Source organism: Pezoporus flaviventris, unplaced genomic scaffold (assembly GCF_033815535.1).
Source record: "Pezoporus flaviventris isolate CSIRO_AGI_PZ_B2104156 unplaced genomic scaffold, CSIRO_AGI_Pfla_v1 ptg000008l, whole genome shotgun sequence".
Classification (NCBI taxonomy): domain Eukaryota; kingdom Metazoa; phylum Chordata; class Aves; order Psittaciformes; family Psittacidae; genus Pezoporus; species Pezoporus flaviventris.
In genome coordinates, this window is record NW_026892556.1 from 2,479,928 (window position 1) to 2,494,406 (window position 14,479).

At 60.2% G+C, this 14,479-nt stretch overlaps 2 protein-coding genes across 2 annotated transcripts in view; both read left to right on the forward strand.

The window, feature by feature from the left end:
* The window catches only part of RPS6KA1 (ribosomal protein S6 kinase A1), a 328,808-nt gene that overhangs the window by 240,802 nt on the left and 73,527 nt on the right, over nucleotides 1-14,479 (forward strand). The gene's annotated exons all lie outside the window — the stretch shown is intronic.
* On the forward strand, nucleotides 1,538-14,341 carry LIN28A (lin-28 homolog A). Its single transcript, XM_061449727.1, has 4 exons — nucleotides 1,538-1,614; nucleotides 2,436-2,614; nucleotides 11,929-12,113; nucleotides 13,242-14,341. Exons 1-4 carry the CDS (start codon nucleotides 1,584-1,586, stop codon nucleotides 13,453-13,455), a joined length of 609 nt encoding a protein of 202 aa, XP_061305711.1. The 5' UTR covers nucleotides 1,538-1,583; the 3' UTR covers nucleotides 13,456-14,341.

Genomic DNA, 14,479 nt, shown 5'->3' on the forward strand with positions numbered 1-14,479 from the left:
GGCTGCCCCATTTTCCTGCAGGGAGAAGTTCTCCCCCCGCCGCTGCTACCCCAGCCCCGCTCGGCTTTGCGGGGAAGGAGCAAAGCGGAGCCCTCGGGTGTAGGCAGCCTTGGTGGTGGGCAGGAGGAGGAGGAAGAAGAAGGGCGGGAGGAAGAGGAGGAAGGGCGGGAGGAGGAAGGCAGTCTTGCAGGACCCTGGACAGGGCCGGGGCCGTTCAGCACCATGGCCAGCGCCACCGCCGCGGAGCCTTCGCGCGGGGCTGCCCCACGCGGGATCTTACCGGTAGCACCGACCGGGCCCCGGTGGGGGGGGTCCCACGGGTGACACTGGGATCCCCGGGGTGCCCCCCCCTCCCCCTCAGCTCACTGCCCCCCCCACCCCCCCCGGATCCCCTCAGTGATACCACGGGGAGCGAGTCCTGCGTGGGGCGGCCGCTGTCAATGCAACCCCCCCCAACCATTCCCTCGGGGGGGGGGGGGGGGGGGGGGGCGGCACTGCCCGCTCAGCCCCATTCTGGGGGGTCACCACGTACCCCAACACAGCCCGGGAGGGGCTGCGGGCGGCGCTGTGCCCCCACGGGCCAGGCCGGCAGCGGGGCATTGTCCGCCGCCGGAAATGGAGCCCTGGTCACTCGCCCTTTGTCCCCGCCCGGCCTGGGGGGCTCCGGACCATTCCACCCCCCCCATCCGCACCGCCGGCGGGAGGGCAGGCTCTGCCACCGGGCCGGGGGGGGGGGAAAGGCCCCGGGGGTGCTTGGCTCACTCGTTGGACACGGGATGGGGCTGGGGGCGCGGGAAGCCCCCGGTGTCCCGGATAACCGCTCCCCCCCCCCCCCCCCCGTGGTGGATCAGCCTGGTCCCGGTTCCTGTCCCGGGACACGGCTTGCAGGTGGTTCCACTCGTGGGGGGGACCACGGCGGGGGGGGGGGGGGAGAACGGAGAAGCGAGGTGGATGAGCCCCCAGCCCTCGGGGTGCCACCCCCCGGGACTCACGTCTCCATTGACAGGTGGCCTCGCCCCTAAGCTGGGGGGGGGGGGGGGTCAACCCTCCACACACACTGCCCCCCCCCTTCCAAATCCCTCCCGGAATGTGTCGCTATTACCAGGGTTGGGGGGGTGGGGGTGTTAATTAGGATCACGTGGGGACGGGATGGTGGAGCGGGGCCCGGTGCCGCCCCCCACCCCCCCCCCCCGGCCCCGCGGGTGGGTCCTGGGGTGGGGGGGGGGGGAAAGGGAGGGGGGGGGCGGGGGCTGCTATTGTCTGCGAGAATTTGGGAGCCTTTGAGAAACCCCTCCCGCTCCCTCCCCCCTATTGTTGGAGGGAAGATGGAGTCAAACCGCTCCCGGCTCCCTCCCGGCGGGGTCTGAGCCGCTTTTTTTGTTGGGTTGGGGTTTTTTTGGTTTTTTTTTTTTTCCTTTCCTCCTCTTTTTTTTTTTTTTGCTTTTTTTTTGGGGGTTGTTTTTTTTTTTTTGGGCCGATACCCTCAAAGCTGGCCGAGGAGGAGGAGGAGGAGGAGGGAGGAGGAGGAGGAGGAGGAGGAGGCGGTCACAGCCACAACTCGGGATTTGCGAGCCAGTGTCGGGATGGGGTCTGTTTCCAACCAGCAGTTTGCAGGTTAAGTTATATTATTGTCTCAGCCCGCCTCGGCTCCGCGATTATTAATAACAGAGCTCGCATGGGGGGGGTGGTGTGTGCGGGACCCCCCCAGATCCAGCCCCGCCGCACCCCAGCAGCGAGGCCGGGCCCGGCGTGGCCCCGCTCCCCCGCTGCAGCTCTGGGGGGGTTTGGGGGGCAGGGATAGGGTTATTTATTTGGTTTTCACACCGCTCCCCCCCAGCCCAAGGATGAGCCCAAAGTTTGGGGCCGGTGGTGGCTGTGGGGTTATTTGGGAGCGGGGAGGGGGCGTGCAGCGGGGGGATGCTGACGGCGGGGGAGAGCCTCGCTCCAGCGTGGCTGCCTGGGGACAAGGGGATTTCGGGTGGGTGTTTTGGGGCAGTTTTTCCCCTTTTTTGGTAGGTTTGGATTTTTAGTTGTGTTTTTTCTTTTTTCTCTTTATTCTTAAATTATTTTGGTTTTTTTTTTGGGGGGGGGGGGGGGAGTGTGATTTTTTTAATGTTTTATTTTTTTTTTTTTTTTCGTTTTTAACGTTTCCACGGGGACAACGGATTTAGGGCCCCCACCGCACGCACCGCCTGGGTCATGCCTTCGTTTTGTCCCGCTCCTGGGGCGATCCCCACGCACACGTGGGGGCAGAGCCGACCGCTCTGCTCGGGTGGGTTTGGGGGGGCTCTATCTTTTTCCTTGCCTTTTCCAGCCCCGGAAGCCCCAGAAGGATTGGGGGGCTCTTTCTGCTGGCCGGGTGCGGGGCGGCTGGGCCGGGGGGACCCGCGGCTCCCCCAGCCTCCTGCTCAGCGGCCCCGTGGGTCTCTCTCCAGGTGCGAAGCCGGGCGAGGAACCGGCCGGAGACTCGCCCAAGGCCGAGAACGAATCTCAGCCTCTGCACGGCTCCGGCATCTGTAAATGGTTCAATGTCCGCATGGGCTTCGGCTTCCTCTCCATGACCGCCAAGGGCGGCGCGACCCTGGACTCGCCCGTCGATGTCTTCGTGCACCAGGTACGGAGCCGGATCCACCGCTGGGTTCTGGGGAGGGAAGCGAGGGGCAGCCCCTGGGAGGATGCGGGGCCGGATGGGGACCCCACGCCGCTTCCCCCATCCCAGCTCGGCATCCCGGGGAAGCCGGGGTCCCCCGGGTGCGTTTTCCCGGAGGTCGGGCACGGCCGCTCGCCCCGATGCAGCCCAGGGCTCCTCTCCGGGGACCGGCCCTGTAAGCTGATCCCCGAACGGTTTAATTTTCCCATCGCGGTTCCCTGAGGAGCCCCTGGAGTCGGGGAGCAGGTGCCCGCGGGATGTGCTGGAGCAGGGATGCTGCTCCCTCCACGGAAGGACCCGGGGAAGAGCTGGTTTTCCCGCGGCGCAGGGTCCTGGAGCCCTGAGCCAGGCACGGGTGCAGGACCGGGCTTTCCCGGAGTCGGGGATATCTCTGCTCGGGCCCCTTCTTTCGGTTGCGGGTCGCACAAAGGCGTGTGAGGTGTATGTGAACCCGTGGATCCTGTGTTCTAGTGGCAGTTTTGTGTCCGGATTTGATGCACAAGCACCTTGCTGACTGGGGAAGCCCCGCACGTGTCTGTAATCCTACGTTGAGGGGAGTTGTGGATTTGGGGCTGCAGTTGCTTAAACCCCTCCACACCTCGTGGGGGAATGGGTTTGGAGATGGTTTGGAGCAAGCTGCTCTAGTGGAAGGTGTCCCTGCCTGTGGCAGGGGGGTGGAAGTGGATGAGCTTTAAGGTCCCTTCTAACCCAAACTGTTTGATTCCATAGTGCTCAAATCGGGGCCAGTGCTTGCGTCTGTGTGATGAGCGTGACCCATGCCAGTCACCCTGGGAAAGCGGCTGCCACCCGGGCTGGAGAGCAGAGTGAGCTCTGGATCTGTACTGCAAGCACAAGTGGTTTTGTGGGTATGGTTGGGAGCAGCCACATGGCATTTGGGCTGAGGCAACAAGAGGTTGATGGCTATGGGGAGCCCCGGGGCCAGCCCGGCATCAGTGGCTGCTGCTCTCCATGGGCCCAAATCCCCCCAGATTTGGGTCGAGCCTGTGGCCTGCGGATAGGATGGGGGTGCAAGACTGAGCCTGGGGCTGTGCAGGGCTCTCACAGTGCCTACTCCAAGGCAGGGCTATGGCAGTTTAGCAAGTGAAGGTGGGAGAAGCAAATCCCTTCTCATTGACTTCAGCATGGTTAAATTGCCTTGGTCGGAGCTACCACCCTGCGCAGCTGGGATTGGAGGTGAGGGCTCCAAATCAGCCAGCGAAAACCGAAACCTGGATCCTGGTGCTCTGAGAGCAAATGGGTCTTTGCATCTCAATGTAGCACAGCGGGACCTGGTGCCCGTGGGGGAAGCCTCCCGCCCTTCTCCTGGGGGTTTATTGCCCATGGACAGTCTGGTTTCCTGATTGCTCTTGCTCACATTCCTGTAGGAAAAGAGAATTGGCTTGGTTGCCTCTGCCGGGAGTATCCCACCGCCCGGGAGAGGTGCAGCCTCCTGGTGCTCCCCATGGGGTCCCGTGTGCAGGGTTTGCCGCATTCAGGAGATGCAGAGGACGCTGGGTGGAAGTGGGTATTTTGGGTAGCAGAGGGACAGTGTGTGTGTGGCTGCCAAGGGGGTTTGGACCACCAGAAGTGGGGCAGCTTTGGGCTGATGGTGTTTCCCGTTCAGGTCGGGCTTTGCCTCCTGCCCCTCTTACTGGTGGCACAAAGTCGCTGCTTGCCTGCAGCAGAACAGCCAGGGCTGGTCTCCCACCATGGAGCATCCCAGCACTGGCTCAGCCCCGGCCCCTCCTCACAGAGGGACCAAACCCACACTCCCATTCCGGGCTTGTTGCTTTTGGGTGGCTTTTTTGTGCCCCTTCTACTGATGCTTTTCCCATCCCAGCATCCAGGCGCTTCCCAAGAGCCAGTGCCCGCTCTGCTTCCCACAGAGGGAGTCAGGCCTCGGAGGGCAAAAGCCACAACCAGGGGAGACAACACAGAGGGCTTGGGGTGCTCCAAGCCAGCTATTGGGGTTTAACACCACAGAGCACCCCATAACCTCCTCCTTCCCCTCTTCATTTACATATGTGAATGATGACCCACAGGAAGTAATTGTGGGAGAAAGAAGGGAATTGGCCTCTTTAGATCTATTAAATCACTTTATTACAGGAACCAGGTCTGAATGGCCCTTCTCTGCAGGGAGCGCGTCTCCATCTCCCTCTCCCTTTATCTGATCACAAAGAGATTAAAATCTCGGCAGGACAGGAGACTAACAGGGCTCTTCGGGCTGCCTTTCCCTCACATTATGAGCTAAAAATGAGGCATTTGGGTTCAAATGCCTCCCCTGGACACTGGAGATGGATTCATTTGGGGGCAGTGAGGAGATAAGGGGGGATGAAGCACAGAGCAGGTCCTCCCGGGGGAGGCAAAGGGCTGAGGGTGGCAGAAATCAGGCTGGTGCTGGTGACAAGCCCAAAGCTGCGGTGGTTCCCTGCGGATGTGGCTCCCGGGCCCACGCTGTGGCTCTGAGCATCGCTTACAGGAGTGTTACAGGGGAAAGCGACCTGGAAAACGGGAGAGGAGAAAACCTGCCCATGCAGTGGCTCCAGGGCTCAGCGCCGCTGACCGGAGCAGGAGCGGGGAGCACAGCCCAGACCTGGCTCTGCCATCCCGGGGGGCTGTTCAGCCCCTGGGAGCTGCTTGGCTCCGTGTCTCCGGGCTTTTCTCCAAGCTGATGGGTCGAAAACCCTGATAAAGGCAACTTTACTTGTTACGTTTCTTGTTCCTTCTCATGATGCTTGCAAAGAGAGACGCGGGGCACCGCTGGTACGATGCAGGGCATCGCTGGTACCCTGCAGCTGCTGTGGCCATGGGGCTTTTGGTCACCGGCATCTCAGTGATGTGGTCCTATGTGTCCTTGTGGGGACATAAGGCCGTGCACACAGTTACACCCGCTGGGGCTGGGATGTGGCCCCCCTGTCCTGCCTGAGTGCCCAGGACAGCATGGAGGGCTTTGGTTCCCCTGAAGTCCCTTGGGGGCTGCCATCCCCGGAGCAGTGGCAGTTGGCGACAGGCTGCATCCCCATTCAGTGGGGCAGGGAACGGGATGCAGGAGGATGATGGCTGTTGTTCAGGTTGCAACCTGCATTCAGCTGCAACCAGCACTCAACTGCACTCAACCAGCTCAGCTGCAACCTGCACTCGTGCTGACCCCCTGCATGCAGCAGGGTTTGGTGCCAACCAAGCCACCAGCATGACATAAAAGCAGAAATAAAAGCACATGTTTGGAGGCAGCTCCATCCCTGAGCAAAGGCAGGGGCACAAGGAAGGACTTCTCTATCGGGGACCATAGTCCAGCCTTCCCATGGGCTGCCCTTTCCCAGCTCCGGGGTGCAGGGCAGGATCCAGCTGGAGGGATCTTGTGTGTGCAGAGCTGGGGTGCAGCAAAGGGGGAACCCTTCAGAGCAGCTCTTTGGGTCAGTGCATTGGACCCGTGATGCTCACAGAGACCCAGGGCACGTTTAATATCTTTTTCTGCTTTCTCGTGTGCATCGCTCCTGCATTTGATCTCTGGGACCAGGGTCACCCCAAGGTGCTGGTGTGGGTGGCTGCAGGACCCAGTAGCACCAGCGTTACGTGTGTCCCTGGGGAAGAGATTCCCTGGAGAGAAACTGTTGGAGCTTTGCTTTGGAGAAAATCCAGTAGGATCAAATGTTTGGTTTGGTTCTTTGTTGGTTTGGTTTTTGGTTTGTTTCGGCTTTTTAAGTAGCCCCTGGACTAAAATGGCATCTCCGCATCCTGATGGCGAATGGTGAAAGAGAGCAGCTTTATTCCATCCCCACACACACAAAAAAAGCCTCCTGTCTCTGTCTAAAGATTAACTGATGGCTGCAGGCACATCCCTTCCCCCAGCTCCCCCTCTCAGCCCCAGGGTGAGGGGCAGCGAGAGAAAACACCCTTAAATGGTCTCCCAGATAAAATGGCCCAAATGAATGGGATTGCTCCCGTTAAAGCCAGGGATGGAGCTGGGGCCGGCTGGGATGGAGCCGCTGGCTTGGCGAGACCCTGCCCCTGCCCCTCTCAGCTCCAGCGTTTCCTTTTCCCTATTTACTCCCAGTAAAAGTGGGATGAAGACAGAATCCCTGATGGAAGATGCGCTCCTGTTCCCGGCCGTGCCCCTGCTTTAATGTGGGAGTATGAGGTTAACGCTGATCTCGTCTGGGAAGTGCAGGAGGGTTTGGGACCTTCTGGGTGGGGAAAAGCACAACTAAGGGAGCTGAAAGTGTGAATTTCGGGCCGGTAGCAGGGTTAATGCTGTGGTGAATGCTTTCTTTTCCATAACCAGTATCTACCGTTCAATGTTGCTGGTTTATGGTGGAAAACGAGGTGCGAGTGCAGTTGCTTTGGTAGTAAAATGGTTTTATTTTGGTTTTACTTGATTTGGGGAATAAATCCATGGGGTTATTGCTCCAGATGACAGTAGGGAGACACTGGAAAGCCTTGGTAATGTTCTGCTAAATCCCCTGTGCTCGCCCTGATGGGCTCATCACAGGCATCATCTTTATCTCTGCACAAGCCCCCGGAGCTAAGGAAGGACCCTCTTTCCCGAGGAGCATCCGCCGGGTGCTTGTGCGGGGCTGAGGTGCAGGAAGGGACACGGGATGATCCCTGCTGCAAGCCTTACGTGTGTGAGCCCAAAAATAGCAGCAGCGCAGTCCCTGGCCCTTGAAATGCCGGCACCGGGAGATTTCCTGGGTGGTTTGGAGAGAGGGAAGGGCTTTGCTCCGGGATGGATCCATGAAGGGGCTGTGAAGGCAGAGGGATGTTTCCCTGCTGGCCTCATGGCCGATGGTGGCCCTGCTGGGGCATGGGGGCTTGGGTCACAGAGCTAAACCCTGCCCAAATGTGCTTTGGGGGCTGCTTGCTGTGGGGCAGTGCCCAGCTCTGCTGGAACAGGGCTGGGAGCTGGGCTGAGGCTGCTGCATCCCAGCGGGATGGCGATGGCATTGCCTGGTGGCAATAGGAGCTGTGCCCCCAGTACTGGGTGAGCCAGTGCACACCAGTGCAGGAGCCATGGACAGGGCTGCTCTGCACCCAGCCTGAGCCCTGCAGGGCTGGGGGTGGCCGAGGGCTGGGGCTGCTCCCCTGGGAGGAGTCCTTTGGGATCACGGTGGGGTGAAGATGGCTGCACCCCAACCAGGTCAGCGGATGCCTTGGTGCCATCAGCACAGGGACAGCTTGAGCAGAACAAGGGATTTTGGGGGGCAGGGATGCTGTGGTGGCTTTGGGGACAGAGGGGTGCTGAGGCCGGGGAGGAGGGCAGCACAGTGGTTGAGGAGCCCTGGGTGTAGCTGAGAGTGCTGGCTGAACCTGTGGGTGAAAGTGGGGTGCAGTGATGGGGGCACAGCAGTCCCTGTGTCCACCACTGGGACATGCCGGGGTCCACCCTTCCTCACCCCTGTGGGCCGCTTCCCCTCTGTAGGGCGGGGGAAACTGAGGCACAAGGCACTGGAGCGGGGTCGGGCTGCCCGAGGTGCTGCGCATGGCTCAGCGCTGCCGCTCGCGTTCCCGCAGCGGCTCCTAACGCAGCATCCCAACCCGGCCGGTTGTCCAGGGATGGACGTTTAAAGGGCTGGAAGGTTCCCGCGCAGCGAGAGGCGAGGTGCAGCGGCCGCTCCGCCCCAGGCCCCTCTGGACACAAAGATGGTTTGATTGAGTGGCCGGGGCTGGATGGGAATAAACGTCCCCTTGTGTCGCGCTGGGGAGGCCACGGGGACAATGGTGACCCCGGGGCTTGCCGAGCCCCTCCGGAGCCTGGTTGGTTGGGAGGGGGTGAACAGGAGCCTGGCATTTCGGGGAGCAGTGGCTGGATTTTGGGATGCTCCACGGTGTCACCCCTCTGGGAGGGGCAACGCTGGGATCTGTGATGAGTGGGAGGAAGAAGAGGGATGAAGGCACCCGTGTGCAGGTGGGGTGCAGGGGTGATGGGCAGCGCTCATCTGCTCACGTGCTGTGTCTTTGTCTGCCATAAATAACCACAGAGCTGCTGGAGAGTGGGATGGGTGGAAAAGCAGAGAGGTGCCCACTGTGATGCTTGGTGGGGGGGTCACAGAGAGCTGGGTGAAGCCGTGCCAGCTCTGCTTCTGTTCCTTGTCCCACTGGTTAACTCTGGACCCTAATGATGACAAAAAACCCCTTTGCGCTCGGCTATGCTTTAAAGCAGTTTGATGATGAGGATGGCAATGCTTTGTGATCCCAAGCCCAGAGGGTCACCCTACACCCCCCATACAAAACCATCCCCCCCCCCAGGACTGACCCCTCAGCTCCATCATGGGACCTAAAACCCAGCACCCAGCGGGTGAGACCCAGCTCCCCTGGGTGAGGGGCTGCAGGGGGTCAGGGGGCCGCGGCCATGCCGCCCACCCTTCCTCCCCCCACCGTGGCCTGGAACTCCTGGAATTTGGGCAGGGGGAGCGCGGCCGCCGCTGGCCCTTTGTTCTCGCTGGCCGGTGGCTCCCGGCCCTGGCCCTCCCCTGCGCTCCCCCCCCATCCCCAGCATCCCCGGCTTGCTCCAATCCCCCCCTTCCTCTCTTTATTTTTTGGGGGTGTGTGTGTGTGTGTGCGGAGGCCTGGGAAGGCTCCGGCTTTGTGTGTGGTGTGGGGCAGGGGCTCTGGGCCCCTTCCTTTCAGATGCAGGAGGTATGCAGCTAATTCAATGGGCTGCAGTTTGATTACCTATCTGATAACAGAGGAATGCCAGCAATGTGTGTGTTTTGGGAAGGGGGCAGGGGGGATGCGCAGGGACCACCAGCCACTCCGCAGCTCACATCAAAAGGCTTCGGTGGGGGGAGAGCTGGGGCGCCCCGGCCGCTGCCCCCCTTCCTTCCCTGGGGAGAGGGCGTTTCCTTTGGCCTTTTGGTGGAGGGGGCCGGGGGCCGGGGGGGCGGTTGTCATCCTCACCCGCTCCTGGAAAACAAATCGCTTCCCCGTCATGTTGCGGCAGCTTCTGTCCCAGCGCTTCCTCCTCTTCCTCACCATGGGGGTAGCGGGTGGCTCACGGGGTGTAGCAGTTTGGCTGCCCACGGGTGATGGTGCCCAAGGCACGGGCTGTGAGCCGGGGGGTTGGGGGGGGTGTCCAGCCTCTGTGTGCCAGGGTCCCCCCTAGCCATGGCTTGGCTTTGTCCTGAGGCTTGGGGCTGGGTGCCTGGGGGTTTTCATGTCCATAGTGTAAACACAGCTGGGCTGCTGGGGCTGTAAACACCCCATCAGGATCTGCGGGAGGACCTGGCTCTTGTCCTGCAGCCGCCTCCTGGGCCGTAAAAGTGATGCTCACCATGGAGTGGTGCTCAGCTCCTCACCCCCAAAACGCTGCTGCTGATGGAGTGGGGCAAATCCACCATCTGTGGCAGCCCCTGTGGCCCAAACCACCTCACACAGGGTGGTGACCGACCCCAAGGTGCTGAGACTGAGCTAAGCACCTCTTGTGCTCTGCTGGTAGCTGCTTTGGACACAGTGGTCTTGCTTGAGTGATTCTCAGCATCCTCCTGGTGCCGCTCAGTAGTAGGGGAAAGCTGAGTTGGAGTTTGGGAGCAGCATTTGGCTGTTGTGCTGAGTATGGAAGGGTGTTTGCCACTGGTGGTGGGACTACCCAGCATAGCCATGGATGGGCAGAGGTTGCTGTAAGACCCTGTCATGTCTTTGTTGTCACTGGGGACCCCATAGCTTATGGTTTGGTTCTCCCTTCTGGGAGCAGAGTGGGTCAGAAAGCAAAGGTTTCAGACAACCCCATCTGGCCTGCTCTGGACCCCACTCCAGCAGGAAAGTGGACCTGGTGGATGTGGGTGACTTGTCCCAGCCCAATGGGTCTGTCCCACCCAGAGCTGGGCCCCCAAACACAGAACTGGGGGGGGGGGGGGGGGGGGCAAAAGCAGAAAAAGGGGTCTCAAGGTTTGTTCCTCGAGCTCTGCTGCATTCCCAGTCCCCCATGCGCCCAGGGACACAGGCACCGTGTCCTGCAAGACCCTGTGAAAACCAATCACTTCTAAACCCCAACAACTCCAATTCCTCCCTCTTTGTTTTCATGTGGGGTGTTTCCACGTGGGCCCTGGTGGGGTTGGGATGGAAGAGGGGACCCGGCCACGCACCCAGCAGCGTGTGCATGGAGGCTCTCGGTGCGGGAAGAATGGGCGGCCGCGGCCCACGTGACGGGAACTCACCAGGATGAATGGGGGAGATGCTCCATTCATAAATGCAGGGTCCCGCTGCAGCCGCGCAGGCGTTGGCGCCGGGAATCCCCAGCCTGAATCCCGAGCCCCTGGAGCTGCTCCTCCCTCTGCCAGCAAATCCCTCTTAACTCTTTGCTCGTGCTCGTTTGAGCTCCGCTAAGACCTGGAGCAAAAGCCCTGCTTGGATCGCTGCCGGGATGCAGTGGTCCTGCACTGATGCTCACGGCAGCACTTGCTGGTACAGAGGGGCAAGAGATGTATTGGCTGCATCGTCCAGCTCAGCTCCTTATGATTTTTTTCTGCTAAAATCATAGAATCACAGACTGGTTTGGATTGGAAAGGACCTAAAGATCATCTATTTCCAACCCCCCTTGTCATGGGCAGGACTTATGGAAGTGGAATGGATTTTTTAGCCATTTCATAGCCTCCCTTCCCAGCCTGGGTCTTTATGAAGTCTCAGGTTAAATTGCACTGTGACCGATGTGGCAACCCTGGGAGGGACAGGAGATGTTCCCCACAGTGACAACCCAGGGCCAAACAGCTGCTTGATGAATTATTGGAGGTAATTAAATGGCTTGAAGCAAGGGGGCTGGCTGGGCTGGGACCCTGGGCCAGCAGTGCCAGCTTCCAGCCCCCTGGCCTTGGTATGGGTCCTGCCACGAGCAGGGCTGTATGTGCCTTTGCAAAGCCTTGAGATCCTTTTGTCTTTTTATAATGATGTTCTGTATCTCCCTTCGAGCAGCCCCAGGTGCCAGGAGGTGCAGGGGCAGCTCTTGTCTATTCTTGGGAACAAGGGGCTGTTTTGGAGTGCAGAGTCAGCATTTTGCAGAGAACCCTGTTGACATTTGGGTCAGAACTGGCTCTGCTGGCCCTTGCTTGCCAAACCAGTGAGCCCCACTTAGCCAGCTGCCTCAGCTCACTAAAGGCTCTGTGTTATCAAATGGGGCTCCAGAGACTTCATGGAGATGAAGGTGCTTGGTCCCTGATATCCATCCCCCCACAAGGTATGGCCATGGGGGAGATGTCAGCTCTTGTGCCATGGGAGGTGTTTGCTTATTGTGTGCCCGGAGCCCCTGGCTCTGTGCTGACCCCCATCCATTCCCTGTTCCCCCCCAGAGCAAGCTCCACATGGAGGGTTTCCGCAGCCTGAAGGAGGGCGAAGCTGTCGAGTTCACCTTCAAGAAGTCATCCAAAGGTTTGGAGTCCATCCGGGTGACCGGCCCGGGAGGTGTCTTCTGCATCGGCAGCGAGAGGAGACCCAAGGGCAAGAGCCTCCAGAAACGCAGATCGAAAGGAGACCGGTAAGAGGTGACTCGATCCAGGGCAGGGTCTAAGCCCTGCGGGTACCAGGAGCTGCCCAGCACCCTGCCTGCAGCATGGGGACGGGTTTGGGTCCAGTGGGGCAGGCAGTGACCCCTCCTCTGGGAAAGCAGCTTCCTTTAGTGGTTAATGAGTGGCAGATGCAGCTTGGTGGGGAAAGGGCAGCAAAGCAGCAGTGAAGGGCAGAGGTCAGGGACACCCCGGGCGGCCGCTGCCCTCGGCGGGGGGATCCGTGCTGGGCATGGGTAATTTTCTTGGAGAGAAACCCTTCCTTGTGGGAAGGAAAGGGCCGGACATCCTGGCAGCATCTCCACGGTGAGGCCGGGAGCCCCAGGGCGAGTTTGTGGCCAGCCCTTCATCCCCCCACTCCTCTCCCATCCCTTCCATCCTGGCTGCCCCAAGAGGCGTTATCCTGGCTTTCCCAGTGGATGCTGCCCAGCCAACCTGGCATTTCACACACAAGTGAGTTCTCAAATGAGTCAGAAAGGGATGGGGAAGGAAAAGGAAAGAGAAAAGGGTTGTGGCTGTCCTGGATGGATGCAGGATTTCAAATGCACACAAGGCAGCAGCTTCCTCTGCCCACACTGCTCTGTGGCACCTGAGGGGATGAGTGCTGCAAGGGTACAGCCACAAGAGAAACCACATCTGGGGTTTGTCCCAGCATTGGTGGCCAGAGTCCCTGTAACTGAGCTGTTGTCCTATTGCCTGTTCCTGTGCTGCTGCAGACTTTTGGTCCATAGCATGGAACCCTGGGTGCAGGGTCTGTATCACAGGAGCCAGAACCATGATGGAGCCAGAGAGGTGGAAGCCCCCCCAGCATCCCTGCTTTTTGTCCCCATGCTTGGTTTCAGTGCAGGGGTTTGCTGCCATCTCCTGGGTACCAGCAACACCACTGAGCCAGGCCCAAACTGGCTGAGACGGGGCTCTGCAGGGACCAAGCCCAGGGCCACCATTCACCCCCAGGGAGCCTGCCCCACATCCCTGCAGCAGCCACCCATGTGAAGCCCAGCGCTGGCTGTGGAGCCAGACGGGTCCCAAGCACGGCCAGCGGCAGCATCCCACCTCATTGTATTTCTCCTCCTGGAATCTCTCTCCTCCCCCCCCCGCAGATGCTACAACTGTGGTGGGCTGGACCACCATGCCAAAGAGTGCAAGCTCCCGCCGCAGCCCAAGAAATGCCACTTCTGCCAGAGCATCAGCCACATGGTCGCCAACTGCCCCGCGAAAGCACAGCAGTCCCCCAGCTCGCAGGGCAAACCTGCCTACTTCCGAGAGGAGGAGGACATGCACAGCTCGGCCCTCCTCCCCGAAACCCGGGAATGATGGTGGGCGGCAGGGAGAGGGGGCTTCCACCGGGATGAAAAGGCTTTGGCAAGGCAACGGGGCAGCCGCGGGGGCTTGGAGGATGGACGGCAGGGTGAAAGACTGGGGAGGGAAGGCAGCAGTGCTCATGGCAGGGACCTGGTGTCCCCGCACAGACCTTTTCCCCCTGTTCCCAGCCTGGGAAAAGCTCTGCCTTTAATCAGGATGGCTTGTTCCAAACATAGGGGAAGCAGGGCCCAACACACCTCTTCCAGCTAAAAAGAACCAAACCTGTATTTCATCTAACTTTATTCTTCTCCTAAAGGAAGCCAGGCAATAGCGTCTCTGGGAGGAGGAGCAGAGAAGCGACACCTCAGGGAGGAGCTTATGGCTCCTTGTTCTCCTGAGTTTCAAGCAGGCTCTAGCATGGCTTGGATGAGCGGCAGGGGACCCACTCCTATGCCTGCCCCATCCCGCTCTGCTGCAAGGAGGAAGGCCAAGAGGGGAAGGCTGGCTGCAGAGCACTGGGGAGATGCTGTGGGCTGGCCCCACGGGTCCCCTCATAGTTTCTCACTTGCAGATTGATCTGGGGATTTGCAGTTTCTCTGTGGTTGCCCCACTGCTGAAAGCAGCAGAGCCCAGCTTTGGGCTCAGTCTGGAAGGAAATGGGGCATCTCTGGGGTCTGGGCTAACGCTGCCTGCTGCGGGCTGCGAGCTGCAGCTTGGGGAAGATCAAGTCGAAAGAAAAACACTTATTTTCCCCCTACCTCTTCCTAAGTGCCAGCCCAGAGAGCACAAGGTGGTTTATGCAGCCAGCTCCTCCCCTCTAAGGCTTCTCCCTGCCTCTGAAATGCAGAGCTGGGGAGTAGGAGGGCTTCACAGAGCAGAAATGCTCCTCCCTAAGTGTTGGGCAGAGCCAGCTCCCAGGGATGCTGCTGGCAGCGTTTCCCTCAGAGGCTGAGGACAGAACCCTCTGCTCGCACAGATCCAGCCATGGCTTAAACTCATGCAGGGCAAAGCCACGTCTCTGCTCCTCCTGCCCACC